Source organism: Globicephala melas, chromosome 3, assembly GCF_963455315.2.
Source record: "Globicephala melas chromosome 3, mGloMel1.2, whole genome shotgun sequence".
Classification (NCBI taxonomy): Eukaryota; Metazoa; Chordata; class Mammalia; order Artiodactyla; family Delphinidae; genus Globicephala; species Globicephala melas.
The window spans coordinates 108,345,174-108,359,105 of NC_083316.1; the positions used below are offsets into that span (position 1 = coordinate 108,345,174).

General features: G+C 37.6%; 1 protein-coding gene across 7 annotated transcripts in view; it reads left to right on the forward strand.

The window, feature by feature from the left end:
• CDC42SE2 (CDC42 small effector 2) overlaps positions 1-13,932 on the forward strand; it is a 111,582-nt gene that overhangs the window by 91,879 nt on the left and 5,771 nt on the right. For all 7 annotated transcript variants that reach the window (XM_060296172.2, XM_060296173.2, XM_060296175.2 and 4 more), the window contains one exon: positions 655-756. In XM_060296172.2, the coding sequence (XP_060152155.1) occupies positions 655-756 (102 nt within the window). The remainder of the gene's footprint in view (positions 1-654; positions 757-13,932) is intronic.

The window sequence follows — 13,932 nt, forward strand, 5'->3', positions numbered from 1 at the left end:
TGGCTGAAGTTCCTGGGAAGCTGCTGGGAAGTGGGGTCAGAAATGAGGAAGAGGCAGTAAGCTGCAGCCTGGGTGGCTGCTTGGACAGGGTTTCGTTTGCAGCCAGAATAGGCCAGAAATCAGTGAATGGGCTAGAGCCAAACCTCCCCTGCACAGATAGCTGACAGATTCCTTCCGGGTGAAGGGTAGTTGGGTATAATCTCAGTAACAACCATCAAAGTAGCATCAGTCTGTTAATGATGCAAGCTAGAATGTTTTGTTTAAAATCGGAATGCTGCACTTAAGTCACACTGTCGTCTTTGCTAAGAATGATGGTTACAGATGATAATTTTACATTTGTCTCATTTTTTAAAAGAATAAAACTTAAATGGTTGCTATACAAATATATGGATGGCCAAAGTCAGACCAAATAATCTATTTTAAGTTCTAAATAATAACCTATTATTTTACTTTACCAATCATTTTTTTGTGCATATATTTCTCTGGGGTATCTCATCATAAGAGGTGATTGTGGTGATACCAAGATTTAGGTATTTTTGTGTCCTGGGCAAAAATATTATTATACGAAGTCATTTGTGCATAGTATATAAATCTATCAGAATAAGTTTTTGTTAACAAGATCATTTTCTCAACACGTTACTCCTTATATTTTAGAAAAGGCGCCGGCGGATTGACCGAAGTATGATTGGAGAGCCCACAAACTTTGTGCACACGGCTCACGTGGGGTCAGGAGACCTGTTCAGTGGGATGAATTCCGTAAGTATGTGGGTGGAACATACAGGTGGGGCCTCCAGGCATAGTCATGTGTACCTGTGTAACAGGTACATACATTCTTAATGATGGCACTGTGCCCAGTGTATTATAGACATTGAGCATACATACTTAATGTGAGCATCAAAGAGAAGAAAATGAACAATGAAAAATTAATCTCTTACGTAGTTTGCCAAGTCATCTGTTTTTCTAAACTCTTTGTAGCTACCTTTCTTCCGAATAAATACTTTAAAACTTTTAAAGGATTTGAATTCAGAAAGGAGGGTACTCTCCCATGGATTCTCATGCCCCCTGCTGCCAAAGCAACTTGGAGGTCAGCTTTTTAGTAATATTTAATCTCTTAAGTTCAGTTAGTTGCCTTTTGCAGACGTATTTATTGCATTTCCCTTATAAAATATTAGGCTTTACCTGATATTAGAATGCTTGTTATTTATTTATTACTGTAACATAAGTTCTCATGCACTTAGCAGAGGATTAGAATTTGTATGTATTTGCTGTCTTTTATAGAGGTTTCGGTGAATTTCAGAAGACGCTTTAAATTTACTCAGCTGAACTCTTACTCCTTAATTTTTCATCTAAGGGAAAATAGAGAGCAGTATAATAGAAACCAATAGAGGGTTTTTATCAGGGCTCTGCCACTATTGCTATCCCCCATATCTAAAGTACACTGAGTTGTCTAAATGATCCCTCAAGTGTTTAGAACCAGAAAGTCAATAAGGCTTTTATAAACACAAAATTATGCTGCATTGTATGCTCACTTACTGGATAGCGTTAACAAAAGACTTAACAAAACAGAGACTTATAAGGTAGGTAGGTGAGTATCCTGGATACAGCAAACAAGTTTGTCCCTACAGTTACTAGGTAAGCAAAGGGATGACATTTGTAGCTTCCTGGAAAGGAAACAGCTTGTTTGTTTTAAATCTGTAGGAAAAGTACACTGAACTGCTTTTGTGGAAATGTAAGAGGTGTCAGATTGCTGTTAAAATACAACTCAGTAGCTTCGTTTCCTGGATAAATGTGGAGTGAAGAGACCAAATGGGACCCTATGACTTTTGTTAATACTAAGGTCATTGTGGCATATATAAATAAAATGAACGGTTTCAAATTTATTATATCTGATTAATTTCTTTCTCATCGACATGTCTTCTTCCCCACTTCTGTTCTTAAAAATTTAACTGTATAGGACAAATTAAGTTCTTAGTTCGTAGTACTTAGTTAACTTTTAAAATCTCGTTTATGCACATTTCAGAATTTCCTTCAAGATTCCTATCTGGTAATTTGTCTCTATGAAAAGCCTGTCATTGATGTACATGATTCTTGCTTGCCATCAAGTTAGGTAAAGTTTGAGGACTGTCCCCTGCAGGGCTGACTGAGTTGCAGCATCAAGACGGGCCCTCAGCTGTTGTAGAGGTTCTGCCCTGCAGTCTCCAGACAGCCTCCTTTGGTTACTGAAGTATATTTCTTACGAGGTGTTCTAGCTCTTCAGAACCAAACCTGTCTTCCGAAGGCTGTTTGTACTCATTGCCTATGTTTACGTATTAGTTTGTTGTCTCTACAAAGAAATAGTTTCTTTTAAGTTCATCTATTCTGAGAATTGAGCAACACTAATAGGAACATGGCTCGATGCATATGAAAGAGGCAGGCCACGCTGGATTATTGAATGGCCAGATGACTGGTTTTTTTCCCCTAAATACACTGTTCTTCCCAAGACTACTTTTCATACTAACTTATTGCTAGAAAAGGTTTCTATGACTCTTTTAATAATATAACTTTATTGTGTTAAAATAATGCATAGCCACAGTCACAATAATACATATCATCTCAATACTGAGGGTTACTTACTAGAAAATCCAAGTCCTTTTGTTTGAAATTGAAGAATTGACTTTTGGAAGAAAAACAGATTTTTTTTTTTCTTAGAATTTGCATGGCATTATGAAAGTACCGTGTAAAAATATAAAGATGTTGTAAATAGGCCTAAGATACCTATAAAACCTAACTTGTCATGTTAGGTGGGAAATTATTTGGTACTAGGGTAAAATCAAGTTTGTGCCACAAAACAGTGTTACCACAGAGGAGCAGAAAATTAACCGATAGCCTATGGCCATAAGCTTCGCAGACTGAGCAAGTTTACTTAAATAGACCTATAGATTTTAATTTTATTTATTAAAATTTAAAAAATTTATTTATTTATTTTTGGCTGCATTGGGTGTTTGTTGCTGCCTGAGGGCTTTCTCTAGTTGTGGCGAGCAGGGGCTACTCTTCCTTGCGGTGCACAGGCTTCTCATTGCGGTGGCTTCTCGTTGCGGAGCACACCTGCATTGGCAGGCGGATTCTTAACCACTGCGCCACCAGGGAAGTCCCTCTTTTTTTTAATATATTCTTACCTAAAGTAGTCATTTGAGTAATGTGAATATAGATGTTACAGTACATCACTATGTGATATCATTGGAGTTAGTTCCACATATGTGAATTTTTCAGTAAATGAGTAAAAATTTACCCATTTAAGAGCCAATCACATGTTCTCACTTTAACCATATTGGACCTAAATAGCCATGCATTTTATATTTTGCTATTCTCTTCAGTTAGAATATATTTAAACCTGTCTTACTCCAAAAATAACTTAGAACAGTCTTATTACTTTCTTTAAACAAACTGACTGAGGATCATCAATGAAAAGACACCTTGTATCGATACATCATGTTTTCTGTGATTAAGTATTTGATAAGTAGATTAACGAGTGGATGGTGCTCCCACCCCCTTCTCACCTCCCTGGGTCCTAGAAATGTGAAGGGCCCTTTGAGCTGTTTCTGTGCATTAGACCAGACTGCCAGTGCTCTCACCGTTGACCGTTAGGCCGTCATATCCCAAACCTTCCTGTTGCCCCTTTTTCTAGAAGTCTAGCTTGATTCGCTCGTTATCTGCTTCCAAAATGCTTCTAATTGCTATGAACTAAGATAGGATACACTAAGAACTCTTTGCAGTTCGCACGTAACTTTGTGACTTTGTTTTGGCAAAGTAAGAAAACATCCCAGCGGGACTTCCCTGGCGGTCCAGTGGTTAACACTCCGTGCTTCCACCACAGGGGTCACAGGTTCGATCCCTGATCCGGGAACTAAGATTCCACATGCCGTGCATCATGGCCAGGAAAAAAGAGAAAATACCCGAGCATTTATATATCTCACAGTCTACTAGAAAGTAGCCCTGTAATGTGGTTAGGAAAGGTTATCATCTTTAATCATTTTACAGATAAGAAGCCTGATATGCACAGAGGATAGATAGTTCACCCAGAGTTAAAATATTAATAAAGAAGTTTGGATTACAGTCCAAGTCTTTGGATTCTTTTGTTGTTGTTGGAACATAGTTGATTTACAATGTGGTGTTAGTTTCAGGTGTACAGCAAAATGAATCAGTTATATATATACATATATCCACTCTTTTAGCTTCTGTTCCCGTATTGGCCATTACAGAGTATTGAGTAGAGTTCTCTGTGCTATGCAGTAGGTCCCTATTAGTTATCTATTTTATATATACTAGTGTATATGTCGAGCCCAGTCTCCCAATTTTTCCCTCCCAAGATCCCATCCTCCCTGGTAATCATAAGATTGTTTTCTACATCTGTGACTCTTTCTGTTTTGTAAATAATTTGGGATGACATTTAGGTTGCTTCCATGTCTTGGCTATTGTAAATAGTGCTACTATGAACATAGGGATGCATGTATCCTTTCGTAAATATTATAGTTTTCTTCAGATGTATGCCCAGGAGTGGGATTGCTGGATATGGTAGTTCTGTTTTTAGTTTTTTAAGGAACCTCATACTGTTCTCCATAGTGGTTGTACCATTTACATTCGACCAACAGTGCAGGAGGGTATCTTTTTCCCACACCCTGTCCAGCATTTACTGTTTGTAGAATGTTTGATGATGGCCATTCTGACCAGTGTGAGGTGATACCTCATTGTAATTTTGATTTGCTTTTTTCTGATAATTAGTGATGTTGAGCATCTTTCTTTTGCTTTTTGGCCATCTGTATGTCTTCTTTGGAGAAATGTCTATTTAGATCTTTTGCCCATTTTTTTTTTTAATTCAAACAAAGTCACAAAAATTATAATCATCCTCATCAGTTCACTCAGTCCCATGTAATTAATTTTTTTTGTCGTCTTGATCTTTTGTTAGCACTTTGACGAATTCATCAGTTGTCCATTAGAGCTCTGAAAATGCTTATTCAGTTCAGCAGTATAGTCAGTTACCAGAAACCTGTACTTGTCAGAGTCTTTTCCATGAATTCCTCGAAGATGAAACCCTTTTATCAGGAACACTTTTGCAAAAGCATCACAGTACACCCAGAACTGTCTGTAAATGACAAAAGACTTAAAAATGACCACGGATAAAGATTTGATGAAAGTTCATAATAATGCAATTGACAAGGAAATTTAGTTATTTCTGAGAAGATACACATTTTAAAGTAATAACTAGAATTATGACTTACAACATTAAACCAGAACGTATAAGATTTTTAGAAGTTTCCTGTAATGTCTGAAACATTTATATTAACATATTTCCATACAAATAACCCAAAGAAAGTTCAGTATTAGTTGTTTTTTTTGTTTTTTTATACTGCAGGTTCTTATTAGTCATCAATTTTATACACATCAGTGTATACATGTCAATCCCAGTCGCCCAATTCAGCACACCACCATCCCCACCCCACCGCGGTTTTCCCCCTTGGTGTCTGTACCATTTTTCTAGGTTCCACATACGTGCATTAATATACGATACTTGATTTTCTCTTTCTGACTTACTTCACTCTGTATGACAGTCTCTAGATCCATCCATGTCTCAACAAATTTCATTCCTTTTTATGGCTGAGTAATATTCCATTGTATATATGTACCACAACTTCGTTATCCATTCGTCTGTCAGTGGGCATTTAGGTTGCTTCCATGACCTGGCTATTGTAAATAGTGCTGCATTGAACACTGGGGTGCATGTGTCTTTTTGAATTATGGTTTTCTCTGGGTATATGCCCAGTAGTGGGATTGCTGGATCATATGGTAGTTCTATTTGTAGTTTTTTAAGGAACCTCCATACTGTTCTCTATAGTGGCTGTATCAATTTACATTCCCACCAACAGTGCAAGACGGTTCCCTTTTCTCCACATCCTCTCCAGCATTTGTTCTTTATAGATTTTCTGATGATGCCCATTCTAACTGGTGTGAGGTGATACCTCATTGTACTTTTGACTTGCATTTCTCTAATAATTAGGTTGAGCAGCTTTTCATGTGCTTCTTGGCCATCTGTATGTTTTCTTTGGAAAAATGTCTATTTAGGTCTTCTGCCCAATTTTGGATTGGGTTGTTTGTTTCTTTCATATTGACCTGGATGGGCTGTTTATATATGTTGGAGATTAATCCTTTGTCCGTTGATTCCTTTGCAAATATTTTCTCCCATTCTGAGGGTTGTCTTTTCGTCTTATGGTTTCCTTTGTTGTACAAAAGCTTTGAAGTTTCATTAGTTCCCATTTGTTTATTTTTGTTTTTATTTCCATTACTCTAGGAGGTGGATCAAAAAAGATCTTGCTGTGATTTATGTCAAAGAGTGTTCTTCCTATGTTTTCCTCCAAGAGTTTTATAATGTCCGGTCTTACATTTAGGTCCCTAATCCATTTTGAGTTTATTTTTCTGTATGGTGGTATTCTAATTTCATTCTTTTATATGTAGCTGTCCACTTTTCCCAGCACCACTTATTGAAGAGACTGTCTTTTCTCCGTTGTACATCCTTGCCTCCTTTGTCCTAGATTAGTTGACCATAGGTGTGTGGGTTTATCTCTGGGCTTTCTGTCTTGTTCTGTTGATCTATGTTTCTCTTTTTGTGCCAGTACCATATTGTCTTGATTACTGTAGCTCTGTAGTATAGTCTGAAGTCAGGGAGTCTGATTCCTCCAGCTCCGTTTTTTTCCCTCAAGACTGCTTTGGCTATTCGGGGTCTTTTGTGTCTCCATACAGATTTTAAGATGATTGGTTCTAGTTCCATAAAAAATGCCATTGGTGGGTTTCCCTGGTGGCACAGTGGTTGAGAGTCCGCCTGCCGATGCAGGGGACACCGGTTCGTGCCCTAGTCTGGGAAGATCCCACATGCCGCGGAGAGGCTGGGCCCATGAGCCATGGCCGCTGAGCCTGCGCGTCCGGAGCCTGTGCTCCGCAACGGGAGAGGCCCCAACAGTGAGAGGCCCGCGTACCGCAAAAAAAAACAAAAACAAAAAATGCCATTGGTAATTTGATAGGGATTTCATTGAATCTGTAGATTGCTTTGGGTAGTATAGTCATTTTCCCAATATTGATTCTTCCAATACAAGAGCATGGTATATCTTTCCATCTGTTGGTATCATCATTAATCTTTTTCATCAGTGTCTTATAGTTTTCTGCATACAGGTCTTTTGTTTCCCTAGGTAGGTTTATTCCTAGGTATTTTCTTCTTTTTGTTGCAGTGGTAAATGGGAGTGTTTCCATAATTTGTCTTTCAGATTTTTCATCATTAGTGTATAGGAATGCAAGAGATTTCTCTGCATTAATTTTGTATCCTGTAACTTTACCAAATTCATAAATTAGCTCTAGTAGTTTTCTGGTGGCATTTTTAGGATTCTCTATGTATAGTATCGTGTCATGTGCAAACATTGACAGTTTTACTTCTTCTTTTCCAATTTGTATTCCTTTTATTTCTTTTTCTTCTCTGATTGCCGTGGCTAGGACTTCCAAAACTATGTTGAATAATAGTGGTGAGAGTGGACATCCTTGTCTCATTCCTGATCTTAGAGGAAATTCTTTCAGTTTTTTACCATTGAGAATGATGTTTGCTGTGGGTTTTTCATATATGGCCTTTATTATGTTGAGGTAGCTTCCCTCTATGCCCACTTTCTGGAGAGTTTTTATCATAAATGGGTGTTGAATTTTGTCAAAAGCTTTTTTCTGCATCTATTGGTTTTTCTTTATTTTCTTTTTTCTTTATTCTGTTCCGCAGCAATGAATTCCACCATTCTGTCTTCCAGGTCACTTATCCATTCTTCTGCCTCAGTTATTCTGCTATTGATTTCTTCTAGTGTAGTTTTCATTTCAGTTATTGTATTGTTCATCTCTGTTCGTTTCTTCTTTAATTCTTCTAGGTCTTTGTTAAACATTTCTTGCATCTTCTCCATCTTTGCCTCCATCGTTTTTCCAAGGTCCTGGATCATCTTTACTATCATTCTGAAATCTTTTTCTAGAAGGTTGCCTATCTCCACTTCATTTAGTTGTTTTTCTGGGGTTGTATCTTGTTCCTTCATCTGGTACATAGCCCTCTGCCTTTTTATCTTGTCTTTCTGTGCATGTGGTTTTTTGTTCCACAGGCTGCAGGATTGTAGTTCTTCTTCCTTGCCCATTTTTGCAATTGGTTTTTTGATATTCAGCTGTATGAGCCATTTGTATATTTTGTACATTAATCCCTTGTCGGTTGCTTCATTTGCAAATATTTTCTCTCATTGTGTGGGTTGTCTTTTTGTATTGCTTATGGTTTCTTTTGCTGTGCAGAAGCTTTTAAGTTTCATTAGGTCCCATTTGTTTATTTTTGTTTTAATTATCATTACTCTAGGAGGTAGATCCCAAAAGATATTGTTGCAATTTATGTCAGAGCGTGTTCTGCCTATGTTTTCTTCTAAGAGTTTTATAGTGTCTGGCCTTTCATTTAGGTCTTTGATCCATTTTGAGTTGAATTTCGTGTATGGTGTTAGAGAGTGTTCTAATTTATTTCTTTTACATGTAGCTCTCTGTTTTTCCCAGCACCGCTTATTGAAGAGACTGTCTTTTCTCCATTGTGTATTTTTTTAATTTTTTATTATTTTTTCCTCCAAAATTCCAGTTTTTTTTAATATCTTTATTGGGATATAATTGCTTTAGAATGGTGTGTTAGTTTCTGCTTTATAACAAAGTGAATCAGTTATACATATACATATGTTCCCGTATCTTTTCCCTCTTGCATCTCCCTCCCTCCCACCCTCCCTATCCCACCCCTCCAGGCGGTCACAAAGCACTGAGCTGATCTCCCTGTGCTATGTGGCTGCTTCCCACTAGCTATCTACCTTACGTTTGGTAGTGTATATATGTCCATGCCTCTCTCTTGCTTTTTCACAGCTCACCCTTCCCCCTCCCCATATCCTCAAGTCCATTCTCTAGCAGGTCTGTGTCTTTATTCCTGTCTTACCCCTAGGTTCTTCATGACATTTTTTTTTTTCTTAAATTCCATATATATGTGTTAGCATACGGTATTTGTCTTTCTCTTTCTGACTTACTTCACTCTGTATGACAGACTCGAGGTCTATCCACCTCATTACAAATAGCTCAATTTTGTTTCTTTTTATGGCTGAGTAATATTCCATTGTATATATGTGCCACATCTTCTTTATGCATTCATCTGATGATGGACACTTAGGTTGTTTCCATATCCTGGCTATTGTAAATAGTGCTTCAGTGAACATTGTGGTACATGTCTCTTTTTGAATTATGGTTTTCTCAGGGTATATGCCCAGTAGTGGGATTCCTGGGTCATATGGTAGTTCTATTTTTAGTTTTTTAAGGAACCTCCGTACTGTTTTCCATAGTGGTTGTATCAATTTACATTCCCACCAACAGTGCAGGAGGGTTCCCTTTTCACCACCATTCCTTCTTACTTTTTTCATAATTGCCATTCTGACTGGTGTGAGGTGATACCTCATTGTAGTTTTTATGTGCATTTCTCTAATAATTAGTGATGTTGAGCATCTTTTCATGCTCCTCTTTGGCCATCTGTATGTCTTCCTTGGTGAAATGTCTTTTTAGGTCTTCCACCAATTATTTAACTGGATTGTTTTTTTGATATTGAGCTCTATGAGCTGTTTGTATACTTTGGAAATTAATCCTTTGTTGTTTAATTTGCAAATATTTTCTCCCATTCTGAGGGTTGGCTTTTCGTCTTGATTATCGTTTCCTTTGCTGTGCAAAAGCTTTTAAGTTTAATTAACTCCCATTTGTTTGTTTTGGTTTTTATTTCTGTTAATTCTAGGAGGTGGGTCAAAAAAGATCTTGCTGTGGTTTATATCAAAGAGTGTTTTTGCTATGTTTTCCTCTAAGAGTTTTATAGTGTCTGGTCTAACATTTAGGTCTTTAATTCATTTGGAGTTTATTTTTGTGTATGGTGTTAGGGAGTGTTCTAATTTCATTCTTTTCCATGTAGCTGTCCAGTTTTCGCAGCACCACTTATTGAAGAGGCTCTCCTTTCTCCATTGTATTTCTTGCCTCTGTTGTCGTAAATTAAGTGACCATATGTGCTTGGGTTTATTTCTGGGCATTCTATCCTGTATCATTGATCTGTACTGGCTTTTGTGCCAGTACCATACTGTCTTGATTACTGTAGCTTTCTTGCCTCCTTTGTTATAGATTAGGTGACCATAGATTTGTGAGTTTATTTCTGGGCATTCTATCCTGTTCCACTGATCTCTATTTCTGTTTCTGTGCCTTTACCATACTATTTTGATTACTGTTACTTTGTAGTTAGTCTCAAGTCAGGGAGCCTGATTTCTCCAGCTCCATTTTTCTTTCTCAGGATTGCTTTGATTACTTGGAGTCTTCTGTGTCTTTAATAATTTTTTGTTCTAGTTCTCTGAAAAACGTCATTGGTAATTTGATAGGGATTGCGTAGAATCTGTAGATTGCCTTGGGTAGTATGGTCATTTTCACAATATTGATGCTTCCAATCCAGGCACATGGTATCTCTCCATCCGTTTGTATCATCTTTACTTTCTTTCATCAGTGTCTTATAGTTTTCTGCATACAGGTCTTTTGTCTCCCTAGGTAGGTTTATTCCTAGGTATTTTATTCTTTTTGTTCCAATGGTAAATGGGAGTGTTTCCTTAATTTCTTTTCCAGATTTTTTATCATTAGTGTATAGGAATGCAAGATATTTCTGTGCATTAATTTGGTACCCTGCTACTTTACCAAATTCATTGATTATAGTTTTCTGGTGGCATCTTTAGGATTCTCTATGTATAGTATCATGTCATCTGCAAACAGTGACAGTTTTACTTCTTCTTTTCCAGTTTGTATTCCTTTTATTTCTTTTTCTTCTCTGATTGCTGGGTCTAGGACTTCCAAAAGTGTTTTGAATGAAAGTGGTGACAGTGGACATCCTTGTCTTGTTCCTGATCTTAGAGGGAACGCTTTCAGGTTTTCATCATTGAGAATGATGTTAGCTGTGGGTGTGTCATATATGGCCTCTATTATGTTGAGGTAGGTTCCCTCTATTCCCACTTGCTGAAGAGCTTTTATCATAAATCGGTGTTGAATTTTCTCAGAAGCTTTTTGTGTATCTATTGAGATGATCACATGGTTTTCATTCAGTTTATTACTGTGGTGTATGTAGCACACTGATTGATTTGAAGATATTGAAGAATTCTTGCATCCCTGGGATAAATCCCACTTGATCATGATGTGCGATCCTTTTAATATATTGTTGGATTCAGTTTGCTAGTACTTTGAGTATTTTTGTGTCTCCGTTCATTGGTGATACTGGCCTGTAATTTTCTTTTTTGTGTGTGGTGTCTTTGTCTAGTTTCAGTATCAGGGTAGTGTTGGCCTCATAGAATGAGCTTGGGAGTGTTCTTTTCTCCGTAATCTTTTGGAAGGGTTTCAGGAGGGTAGGTGTTAACTCTTCTCTAAATGTTTGATAGCATTTGCCTGTGAAGCCATCTGGTCCTGGACTTTTGCTTGTTGGAATTTTTTTAATCACTGTTTCAATTTCAGTACTTGTTGTTCCACTTTTTTTTTTTTTTTTTTTTGCGGTATGCGGGCCTCTCACTGTTGTGGCCTCTCCCCTTGCGGAGCACAGGCTCTGGACGTGCAGGCTCAGTGGCCATGGTTCACGGGCCTAGCCGCTCTGTGGCACGTGGGATCTTCCCGGACTGGGGCACGAACCCGTGTCCCCTGCATCAGCAGGCGGATTCTCAACCCCTGTGCCACCAGGGAAGCCCTATAATTTCACTACTTGTGATTGGTCTGTTCATATTTTCTTTTTCTTCCTGGTTCAGTGTTGGAAGATTGTATCTTTGTAAGAGTTTGTCCATTTCTTCTAGCTTGTCCATTTTATTGGCATATAGTTGTTTGTAGTCAACTTATGGTCCTTTGTATTTCTGTGGTGTCTGTTGTAACTCTCCTTTTTCATTTCTAATTTTATTGATTTGAGTCCTCTCCCTTTTTTCTTGGTGGGTCTGGCTAAAGGTTTATTAATTTTGTTTATCTTTCCAAGAACCAGCTTTTAGTTTTATTGATCTTTGCTATTGTTTTGTCTGTCTGTTTCATTTATTTCTGCTCTGATCTTTATGATTTCTTTCCTTCTACTAACCTTGGGTTTTGTTTGTTGTTCTTTCTCTAGTTGTTTTAGGTGTAAGGTTAGGTTGTTTGAGATTTTTCTTGCTTCCTGAGGTACGATTGTAGTTCTATAAACTTTCCTCTTGGAACTGCTTTTGCTGCACCCCCAAAACTTTGGACCATTGTGTTTTCATTGTCATTTGTCTCGAGGTATTTTCTCATTTCTTCTTTGAGTTTTTCAATGATCCATTGGTTGTTTAGTACCATTGTTTAGCCTCCATGTGTTTTTTTGTTTTTTTTTTTACATTTTTTTCCCTGTAGTTTCTAATCCCATAGCGCTGTGGTCAGAAATGATGCTTGGTATGATTTCAATTTTCTGAAATTTACCAAGGCTTGATTTGTGACTCAAGGTGTGATCTATCCTGGAGAATGCTCTGTGTGCCTTTGAGAAGAAACTATATCTGCTGTTTTTGGATGGAATGTCCTGTAAATATCAATGAAATCTGTCTGGCCTATTTTGTCATTTAAAGCTTTTGTTTCCTTATTAATTTTCTGTCTAGATGATCTGTCCATTGGCATAAGTGAGGTGTTAAAGTTCCCCACTATTGTTGTGCTACTGTCGATTTCTTCTTTTATAGCTGTTAGCATTTTCCTTATGTATTGAGGTGCTGCTTTGTTGGGTGTATATATATTTGTAATCGTTATATCTTCTTGGATTGATCCCTTTACCATTATGTAATGTCCTTCTTTGTCTTGTAACAGTCTTTATTTTTATTTTAAAGTTTATTTTGTCTGATATGAGTATTGGTACTGCAGTTTTCTTTTGATTTCCATTTGTATGGAATACCTTTTTCCATCCTCTCACTTTTAGTCTGCATGTGTCCCTTGATCTGAAGTGTGTCTCTTGTAGACAGCATATATATAGGTCCTGTTTTTGTTTCAGCCAGTCTATGTCTTTTGGTTGGAGCATTTAATCCATTAACATTAAGGTAATTATTGATATGTACGTACTTGCTATTTTTTTAATTGTTTTGGATTTGTTTCTTAAGGTCATGTTTCTTCCCTTCCTCTTTTATTCTCTTGTGATTTAATGTCTACTTTTTTCTCTTTCTCTCTTTTGTCTTTTTTTTGGGGTGGGGGGGCATGCTGAGTGACATGCAGGATCTTAGTTCCCAGATCAGGGATTGAATTTGTGGCCCCTGCAATGGAAGTGCAGAGTCTTAACCACTGGTCCACCAGGGAAGTCCCTTGATGTCTTATCTTTAGTGATGTGTTTGGATTGCTTTTTTCTTTTTTGTGTGTGTAGCTATTCTAGATTTTTGGTTTGTGGTTCCCATGAGGTTTTGCTATAGTAGTCTGTGTATGTACAAGATTGTTTTAAATGGTTGATATCTTTATTTCAAATGCATTTCCAATATCCTGCATCTGTACTCTCCTCATGATTGCTGGTTTTGATATTCTGTTTGTGTGTGGAAGATTTCCTACCTTTACTTTATGTTTGCTTCTGCCAGTGAACTTCCCCATTCGTACTTTCTTGAGTCTAGTTGTGGTCTCTTCTTTTCCACCTAGAGATGTTCCTTTCAGATTTGTTGTAATGCTGGTTTGGTGGTACTAAATTCTCTTATCTTTTGCTTGTGTGTAAAGCCTTTTTATTTTTTGGCTGTGTTGGGTCTTCGTTGCCACGTGCTGGCTTTCTCTAGTTGCGGCAAGCAGGGGCTACTCTTGGATGCAGTGTGGGCTTCTCGTTGCAGTGGCTTCTCTTGTTGTGGAGCACAGGCTCTAGGCATGTGGGCTTCA